General features: G+C 35.7%; 1 protein-coding gene across 1 annotated transcript in view; it reads left to right on the plus strand.

Moving 5' to 3' along the window:
* Positions 1-1,051: 1,051 nt before the first annotated feature.
* The window catches only part of LOC104511899 (transportin-1-like), a gene marked incomplete at its 5' end in the record, with an annotated part of 14,311 nt that continues 4,876 nt past the window's right edge, over positions 1,052-10,486 (plus strand). Inside the window, 9 exons of the mRNA XM_010154691.1 lie at positions 1,052-1,138; positions 1,856-1,963; positions 2,162-2,320; positions 2,414-2,501; positions 3,580-3,678; positions 3,862-3,957; positions 6,844-6,919; positions 7,713-7,812; positions 9,596-9,670. Of these exons, the coding sequence (XP_010152993.1) occupies positions 1,052-1,138; positions 1,856-1,963; positions 2,162-2,320; positions 2,414-2,501; positions 3,580-3,678; positions 3,862-3,957; positions 6,844-6,919; positions 7,713-7,812; positions 9,596-9,670 (888 nt within the window). The remainder of the gene's footprint in view (positions 1,139-1,855; positions 1,964-2,161; positions 2,321-2,413; positions 2,502-3,579; positions 3,679-3,861; positions 3,958-6,843; positions 6,920-7,712; positions 7,813-9,595; positions 9,671-10,486) is intronic.

Here is a 10,486-nt window from a genome sequence, read left to right on the forward strand (position 1 = left end):
GTTGGAACTAGATGGTCTTTAAGGTCCCTTCCAACCCAAACCATTCTATGATTCTAATGGACAGGCACTTATTTTATATATAAAAACAAAGTATCCTTTGGACAAAGCACAGGCAAATACGTGGATTTTGTAGTATACATATGTTGATGGACTGTATATGTGTCACGTGTTCATCTTCTTGCAATGGCTATTGAAATCTGTTTTATTTCTTTATATTGCTTCACGTGACATAGACACTCTAGAATAAGATAATTTGAGTGGTTTCCATGGCATTTTACATGCCATCCAACACCCCACATAATCAAGGGACCTCTTATTCAGTCGCTCTGGCCCTGGCTATCTTGACATTTGATAGCACCAGGAGGAAGCTACATGGGAGCTCCTGATGATAGTAGGCCTTTCTACAGTCAGCTAGAATTTTTTGTCTTTGGACATCACATTAGCTGGCAGCACCTGTTGGCTTTTTAGGTACCTTCTGGGAGCAACAGTACTGTCAGGATGCCTTGCTCAACATTCTTGTGACTGTGGCTGTGCAGTGGCAGGAAAGATGCAACAGCTTTATACAGGAGGGGTAAATGCATCCTTCTGGAGAGATAGGAAGTTACTTTCTTCACAGGTGCCTAGTTGCTTGAGGGAGAAGTTTCAGGAACTTGGGGGGGTTAGGATTTTAACATCAGGGCAATGGAAAATAGTTGAAAAGTGAGGGTGGCAGGTGCACAGCCAGGTTGCCTTGCTAGTAAAAACATTTTCCCTAGGCCCTGAGGCGTTCGTATAGATTTGTAACAATCCAGGCAGCTACACTGAAACCAAACGTGGAGGAAAAATTCACTCTGCAAAGATACTTACAGGCTTCAGCCAAAGATTTTAAGACACAAATTGTAATATTAAACTACTTCTGCATATTGCAAGACTGATTGCATTGCAGTATGTCTGTGTTTTTTCTGAAGAAGTAGAATATATATCAATTCTTAATACATCAATTTTCTAGCTTTAAAACAAAATAGTATGCAGTGGAGTGTTTCAGCAGCTGATGTGTTTTCATCCTAAACAGGAATATATTCAGATGCTAATGCCTCCATTAATACAGAAGTGGAACATGTTGAAGGATGAAGATAAAGATCTCTTCCCTTTATTAGAGGTAAATGTTAAAATTTGAATATTTTTTATCAATTTATTTTAGAAATGACAGTTTCTACTGAAGTATTAAGTACTTCTACTAGGAAGTATGACTATAAAACCTGACAGTATTAGCTATTACCCATTATAGAGAAAATATTCTGACTGTAAAAAAAATCCCTGTGACTGAGTAAATGTCATTAAGCTTAGCAGAAACATTTTAGATTTTTTTTCTTCTTGATCCATCCTTCTTTTATTCTTACCTTCTCCCTTCATCTGTCCATTAAACCCATTTTCAGATAAATTGAAGGTATGAACTAGACCACGTAGCTTGTTCTCTATACTTCACGAACGTGAAGCTGGAAAGCATCTGTAGAGAAGTTTGTTTCATAATTCCTAGTTAACGTTAGGGCCCGTCAAGATACTGAAACTTAGTAAGTGCTGGCTGAATTATCATAACTGATTTAGTATGCACTTTCTTGACTACCTCTAAGAAGATGCTGATGATGAGAAACTTTCACAGACGGCATACTTAGGAGAGAGTAACAATTTGTTGATACTTGCCTTGTCTCAGCTGATCAGTACTGCCATTCTAGGTTGTGTTTACTTAATCAGTTACATGTGAATATATTTTAGATGGTAATATCCTAAGTTTCCTCTTCTGCATAAAAAGAATTTCATAGACGTAAGGAAAAAAGTTAGTGACTCTTTTCTCTTTTTTTTTTTCTATTAATCCCAGTGCCTGTCGTCAGTTGCTACTGCCTTGCAATCTGGCTTTTTTTCATACTGTGAACCTGTGTACCAGCGTTGTGTAAATCTGGTGCAGAAGACCCTTGCACAAGCCATGGTATTTTTTTATTGCTATTCCAATGTTTTCAGAATATTGGCTTAAATCAGTATATTAGCTATCTAAAAGGTATGGGTTTGCAGGGAGATTTGTAGTACAACTATTGAATATCTAAGTGAATCTGCAGTTCTGAAACTTTATTTATGCATACCGCTGAGAAAATCTAATATTAATTTTGAAAATGCTTACTTGTTGCAGTTGCATAATGCTCAACCAGACCAATATGAGGCTCCAGATAAAGATTTCATGATTGTGGCTCTTGATTTACTCAGTGGTTTAGCTGAAGGACTTGGAGGCAACATTGAACAGCTCGTGGCTCGCAGCAATATCCTGACACTAATGTACCAGTGCATGCAGGTGAGATAAGTAACCTGTTTGATCCAAGCATTTTCTTTCTTAAGAAAATCAGAACACTTCTAGAATTGTCATTTTTTTTCTTCCTCTCTTTAGGATAAAATGCCTGAGGTACGGCAGAGTTCTTTTGCATTGTTAGGTGATCTGACAAAGGCGTGTTTTCAGCATGTTAAGCCTTGCATCGGTATGTTTCTTTTACATATTAAACAGTTAACTTTTTTTAGTAACTGATAAGAGGCTGGTTTAGCCATCGTTAAGCTCCCTGTTCTGTTGGGTTGCCTTTCCACGGTGTTTTAAGTCTTCATTTTCTTTTATCAGCAAGGGCCTGTATTCTTTTCTTCTCTGAATTATGTGTTTAAAAGACATGGTTTTGTTTACAGTGCAAAAGTTCATTTTTGTCCTTGAGTTTTTATAATGTAACAAGCTACCTGTTTTGATGGAATGCAACAAAACAGAGTACTAAGACTTCAGTTTAGAATAGTTGATTATTTCAATAGGTTCTTGAATTTATAGCTTATGTTTGGCTGGAATCTGTTGTCACATAAAATATCCTCTATATATATATAAAAAATAGAAAACTTGGCTAGAGGTTAGATTTTTGCCTTGGGTTTTTTTTTTTGCTTTGTTTTTAATTTCAGTAGGGAAGTAGCATCAGTTTGTATATTTCCGTGATATTTGCTATCTCTTCCTGCCTATACTCGAGATGTACAACTTGCCAAATGAATGCTTGTATAGACTTGGAATTTGAAATTTATTTAGTAGATATTCTAATGTATCATTGACAAATTTTTCTTAAAACTTAATCAACGATGTGATTGTCTTCTAGGGTTCATTGTTTTTTTCAAACATAGCTGAATACATGGCAATCCAGGTGATTTGAGGGTTGTCCTACTACATTATAAAACTGAAAGTACTTGTAGCTCTGTGTTTTTCACTCTGTCTTCTTACTGCCTACCCTGGCCCCAGCAAGGGAAGGGAAGAAAAAAGGTTTCTAAAGTTATATAAAGCCTGTTTTAAAGCCTTAATTTGAAAACATTTGCATTGATCTGCTTAGTTCCTAAAACCCAGGTTAATCTGATACATAGCAGAAATACAGCTCTCGTTAATTCATGTGTAACACTTTCCAAGCATTTCCATAGGCTTATGTGATTTTTAAAAAAAACACTTGTCTTCCCTTCCCACCCCACCTCCCATTGTCTTACAGTAATGGGACAAGATGGTTGTATTGTGTGATGAGATTTTTAAAATGTTGTTCTTTTTAGCTGATTTCATGCCAGTTTTGGGAACCAACCTAAATCCTGAGTTCATTTCTGTGTGTAACAATGCCACCTGGGCAATTGGAGAAATCTCCATCCAGATGGGTAAGATTTCTTTTTTTCTTTCAGTTTAGTATATTCAGCATGGCTTCTCTGGGGTTTTTTTAGTGATACTTTCATGGTAAAATCCAAACTAAAGTTGAGATTCTTGACATTGTTATTAAATTCAATGTTCCCAATCTGTTTACATGGTCATTTTCTTCTGAATTTTTTTTTTTGCCGTTTTAGGTATAGAGATGCAGCCTTATATTCCAATGGTGTTGCACCAGCTTGTAGAAATAATTAACAGACCCAACACACCAAAGACGTTGTTAGAGAACACAGGTACCCAAAAACTGAACCGTACATGGTGAAGGAAATTATAGATTTTTTTTTAAATAATGATTTAAAAAATTGCTTAGGGGAACCACACCAGAACTGATTTTACTGCTATGTATTTGGCTTTTATAAGCAAAAGCAACTCTGTTTTGCAGAAGCTCTTACAAGTCTCAGTCTTGCAGCAAACCATCTATCATATATCTAGATTCTTAAAAGTTCTTGCTTCCTCACTTCTATGAGATTCATTGTATTTATTTATCTTCTATTTAATTAAGTATTCTTCCAGTTTGATTTATATATTGAATGACAAATGTATGCAGTAACACTTACAGACTCAGTTCACACGGATTTTTAATATATGCATGTCCTTACACGTGTACTGTATATATATGTCTAGTTTTTGAAACAAATCTAATTGGCATATATAAAACAAATAATGAACTCTTTGAATTTGCAAAAAATGCACTTTTTTCTTTAAAATAAACCTGTAATATCATGCACAAAAATCTAGATCTGTGATGGCAGTTTTACCACAACTTAGCTGAAATTACGTATAACTTCTATTATATATTCTGTTCTTGTTGCTTAATAACAAATTTCTAAAAAGAATTCTAAAAATGGCATGCACGTTTTGTGTTCTGGCTCACAGCTTTGCCTTCAAATTGGGGGCAATCCCTGAATGTCTTACTGAATCAGAAATTCTGAGGCTTGTTTCTTTTGCATTTATAGAGGGCCTGTTCTGGTATGAAGAGCACCTTCCATACTTGAGCAAAACTTTCTTAGTAATTTGTAGAAATTTGACATGATTTTGGCTTACTGTTTTACTAAAAGATTTTTTTTCTTTTTGAAAACTATTGTAAGAAAATTTAGTCATTATATCTGACATGATTGAAAATTATGCAAATTCAGTCCTATAGTTTATATTTTTAGAGCTTAAAAAATCCATATTGGAGAGAGATTGTCAGTGCCTGTCTTTCCTCTCGTATTCTCTAAACTTAAAAGCTTCACTTTCTCTGCCTTCTTTCCCATCCCCCCATTTAGTATGGAAGGTGAACTTGACGGAAAAATTACCTAGTTGTCTGGCATATTATAGGTACTACTTTTTAAATGGATGATTTTGGAGCAAATGCCTACTTGTTTTGAAAATTACCATGGAATAGAATAGGATAGCAATATAACCTCTTCTCCCCTGCTCCTGCCCTGACCCCTTTCCTCTTCACCGATGGATGTGTAATACCTATAGCTGAGAGGCATCCAGTACTTAAATGTTTGCTTCCTCCATTGTTAGAGCATTTTTGGAAGCATCCAAACACTGACCTTTTTCTTTTCTTTTTTTTTTTTAATTATTTTTCTCTTAATAGTTACTTTAAATGGGGGGCATAACTGCAAATAAATGTTGAGTGTGGTGTACTTATAATAAGTTTGTTGTGGGATATTGTGCTGTGTGACACTAGTATGTGCAAGAATATTGCTGTTTTTTGCATTAGCTTGCTTTTGTAATGAGCTATGAAAATATCTCTATGGAAACATGAGACCACCTTAAGTAAAAGCAATTGCATAGAAGATAACCAGTACATGCCAAAAAGCTGAGCTTTGACAGAAATTACTATTCCTTGTACAGATTGTAGCTGTGAGAACTTACAGATAAAACTTAGAAGTGTGTTTTCATTTGAAAGTAGCACTTCAAATGCAGTTTTGAAAGTTAGATCTGCCAAAAATTTTAGATGCCACATACTGAAATTGAGTAGCATCAGGGCAAAACAGAATGTTACCAGTGAGCTGCAGCTTTCATGGAATGAGTATGTTTCACATACTGCTAGTATATCCTACACCAAACTTTTATTGGAGAAAGCATCATCTGCTTTATTGCATGTTTCATGAAACTGTTCACAAATGCCTGTTAATTAGTGTTGCATAGTATGTCCCTTGAACATAGGTTTCCTTTCTCTGCTTCATATAAATCTGCTGGATTTCAGTATTATTCATGTATTTTGCTTCAAGTAATCCTGATACATTATTTCCCACCCTCTCCTTTTTCTAAAGATTAATCTTCTGTGAGTTGAGCAAACACCATTAAAACACATTTGCATTATGATATTTTCTTCAGTCTGTCCCTCAGAACAAAGGACCAAACTACATAATCATGTGATGAAGGAATATTGCTTTTCATGTGTCCTTACGCTTTAGCATCAGAAGTCAGATTATAATAATGACTTCTGTGAACAGGAAAATAAAGAATTAATTTTCTGCAGTCAGTTACTGTGGGTTAGCAACCACCTTAAACCAGTTAAATTCTCTATGAGATAGTGAAGAAGACAGGTATTTGATGCTCTTTGAGAAGTGTTTGACCTATTTAACATTTTTAGATAGACCACAGTATTTTCTGTGTAAAAGTATTTATAAATGTATTTTTACTGTCAGAGTAGATCTATTAAAATCTTGAATTCTAAATATTGAGGGAAAAAAGGTTAGAATACTTGATACAACTAAAAATGATTAATTGCTTTTCATTAAGAGTATCTGTGATAGCACATTTGAATAAAACCTTCAAAATGTACAGTAGGTAAATTTAAGAGATTGCTCTGAAGAGGGCAGAGTGACTGCTTACGTCAGAAAGCCTTTGTTCTAAATTTGTGTTTTTGGTGTTCTCTCATTTACTACTTTAATTTTTCTTTTACCCTGGAGAGTATACCATATATGTTGCTGCCTCTTATTTAGGGGGTGGTAATAAACAGCACTGGTGAAATCTTATGTTTATTATCATACACAGATTCTGTTGGTTTCTGTTTCTGAGTTATTTGTTGTTTTTTCTTTATTTTTTCTCCTCCCCCCTCATTTGCTCATGTCTTGGTTGGCGTTTGGTGGTGTATAACCGTGATTGCGTTACCTTAGCAATAACAATTGGTCGTCTTGGTTACGTTTGTCCTCAAGAGGTGGCCCCCATGCTACAGCAGTTTATAAGACCCTGGTGTGTATTATTCAATCTTTTTTTTTTAATTCATTTTTCTTCACTCTCTTTCTTTCTTTCTTCTCTCTATCTCACTTTTAGATATATTTTCAGTTGGTTACAAAATCTCAATCCTTAATCATTGCCAACCATGTGACTAATCTTGTCCTATCAGGTTTGTGAGTTTTTAGTAGCACCGTCATGTATTCTTTATGTTGTGGCTAACGACTAATTTATGCATGGGATAAGATTGTCACATGCTTGCTGTGTTAAAGCTTGACTATGAAAGAGCATTTTAAAATCCACCAGAATGATAATACAATGCATGCAGATACTGTAAAATTTAAACCGTGCATTACTTTACTTAAAATTCAGTCTGAGGCTTGAATTGCTATAAGGAATATATGTTGATAGATTTGTTATGTATGAAATAGCTTGCTTGCTGCTGTAAAAGTTAAATAACTGTTCTGTAAGTGGTATCTGACATAATTCATACTGTGATAGTATTACATGTTCTGCTTCTAATAGTGGTAGTTTCTATAAATATTTCAGATACATGTTTCTTTTGTATTTAATGGAATACAGGTCACACTTTCGAATTGTATATAGTGCAGCGGGAGGACAAGATTCTGGAGATGATGCCTAATGAGAATATGCTAGTAAAGACTCTGCAACAAGTGTTTTTCTAAGTGTTCAAAATAGTGTTTCAGATCATCTTATTAGTGTGACTTATTCCATCAAATACTGTCATCTAGTTCTGACTTGACTGAAGAAAAAGTAATAGTTAGCTAAGTTTTGCTCTCCAACTTGCTAGGTGCACCTCTCTGCGAAACATAAGAGACAATGAGGAAAAGGATTCAGCGTTCCGTGGGATATGTACCATGATCACTGTCAACCCCAGTGGAGTAGTCCAAGTAAGATATATGAATAGATCTTAACTTCTTTTCTTTACTCGTGAAATTTACTGAAAGCTGTATATGCAGTATGAAGAAGTTTTAGCTTTGATGAATTCTAAGATTCCTTGCAGTACGCGTTGCAGCTGTATTTTGAGGTCAAAGAGGCCAGAATGTTGTTGTGAATGATACGTATCATGATGCTGAAGTAATTATCACCTAACAAATGAAAGGAGCAAGAGTATTGCTGAGTGCAGTTTAATGAACGCAGATTAAAATAATTGTATCTTGCTGCTTCTGTCAGGTTCATACAGGTTTCATACAGGTCAAGATCTGTATGAAAATATAAGGCAACAATTGACATACTTAAATCTATTTTCTAGATCTAACCTAGGCTTTTAAAATAAGAAACAGGACAAAACCAGTAACCACCCCTTCATTCTTAAAACTTGGGTATGAAAGATTCTTTTTCAACATTGGATATGTTGCTTCAGTACTCAGTCTGACAAGGAACGTGCATCTCTTAAAGAGATGGTACGTCTGAAGACTGGAATATGACTTACTCTTTAGTCTCCACACCTCTCCTGGTAAAGCTATACCAATGTAATAGTTTCTAAGAGGAAAATGAAGATAATTTCTCCTTTCCTCATCCTGGAATTCTTCCTGAAACACGAACTGAGCTTCTACCTTATTTTGAAATTTTCAGTTGACTTCACTTATGCCTTATTCTGTGCTTAGCATTTCCCTCTTCTGCTGTCTTTTGATTTTTCACATAGCTTAAGGGGAGAGGATAATTGATGACTCATTTCATTATCCCGTTTCTCCTACTCTGTAGTTGTTATCCTCAGTTCCCACCTCAAAACATGTGTATTATCAACTTAATGATTAATGTTTTAATGGTGCTGTAGGAGGTAATGCATGTCAGCAGATGAACCAAGTATAGGGATTCTGGGTGGATTTAGTTTTAAACCTGTTTGATAAATACACTGAGTGTCTCCATGTCATGGTTTAATCCCAGCCAGCAATTAAGTACCACACCGCTGCTTGCACCTCATCCTCATCTCTTCCAGTAGAGGATGACAATTGGAGGAAAAGACAAGGAAACTTGTGGGTTGAGATAAGAACAATTTAATAATGAAAGTAAATTAAGGAAAATATTGATGCCAATAATACTAATAATATGCAATACAAATAATCGAAAATAAAACAAATGATACAACTGCCGACCACCCACAAACCAACCGAGAACCAGAGCTGGGGATGGGGACAGAGCAAGCCCACCCCTGGTCCGACCCCAAGCTTACACACTGAGCATGGCATTCTAGGGAATTAAATGTCCCTTTGGTCAGTTTGAGTCAGCCGTCCTACCTGTGTCTCCTCCCAGCTTCTTGTAGGGAAGAATAGGGGAACAGAAGTGTGTGAGACCCTGCATGTTGTGACTGGTCTTCGGTCTGTTGCTTGCTACAAGGGCCATCAGCTCTTGGAACTTGTTACGTGTACTGAAAAAATTAACGTTAGACAAGTGTGGTGTGGGGGGGGAGAGAGGAGGAGTTTTAGCTGTGGTTTAATTTAATCAGAAACCTAATTAAACAAAGCTATTCATACAGTCAGCTATTTCTGTTTCTGTAAACTTAGACATACAATAATGTTAATTCAGACAGTAACTGGAAAATAAATACATCAAAAGTAAAGCAGTTATGAATTAGGATCAAATACCCTGCATGGTTCATAAAATAAACATCAGGCGTTGTTTTCAGACGTATAAATTGTGGTTTCTAATCCATGTGATCGTTTAATCCTATAGGACTTTATTTTTTTCTGTGATGCTGTTGCATCATGGACAAGCCCAAAAGATGATCTCCGAGACATGATCTGTAAGGTAAGGTTTCTAATACAATACTGTGTTCTAATGGTGGTTCTTTGGATCCTCTGGGTTAGGGTGTTTTGGGGTTTTTTTTCCTTGCTTTCTTTTTCCACTGTTAGCAGTTTCTCTGTTTGTGGTCATGGAGGCTTCTTTGCAAGGTCATAAATTTTCAGACAAAACAATATAAAAGTCCTGACTTTTTTGTTAGTCTTTATTTTCCTATATGTTTTGGGGTTATTCTAAACTTTTTTAACAGTATTGAAAAGTTCACTTGAGATCTTATTTAAAGGGATAATCATCCTCAAAGAACTTTTCATAATGTCCAGCCTACTGTGGTTTGTCTGCACTTGGAAAAACAGGGAGTTTTTACCACACTTAAGACAGCTTTTCTAGAAGATGAGATTTGTATGGTCCCAGACTTTTTTGCTGTGACGATGCTTACTTTATTTTGGAGGAATATGTATGAAATTGCAAATGAAGAATATTCCAGTGGTATCATAGAATGCTATCCTGATCTGTTTCTCCTGCTTCTGCTGAAAATAAGTTTTCAGGATTGCTTGATCTTCCTCAGAATCCCTCTTGGATGAGCAAGTGTCAAGACACTAATCCACAGTTATACCCAAGAATACATCCCTAGACAAAGTGTCAATAGAACTTAAGTGAAATGAATGTCTGGCTTGTGAAAAATAAGAAAAGTGGGGGACGGGGAAAAAAAACCCCACACCAAAAAACAACCAACAAAAACTGACACAGAATGTGATATATTGTCTCTTGGCACTAGATTTAGATTAAAAAAAATCCCCACACTTATTTCAGTTTTATGAGCAGATG

Source organism: Eurypyga helias, unplaced genomic scaffold (assembly GCF_000690775.1).
Source record: "Eurypyga helias isolate BGI_N326 unplaced genomic scaffold, ASM69077v1 scaffold1957, whole genome shotgun sequence".
Classification (NCBI taxonomy): Eukaryota; Metazoa; Chordata; class Aves; order Eurypygiformes; family Eurypygidae; genus Eurypyga; species Eurypyga helias.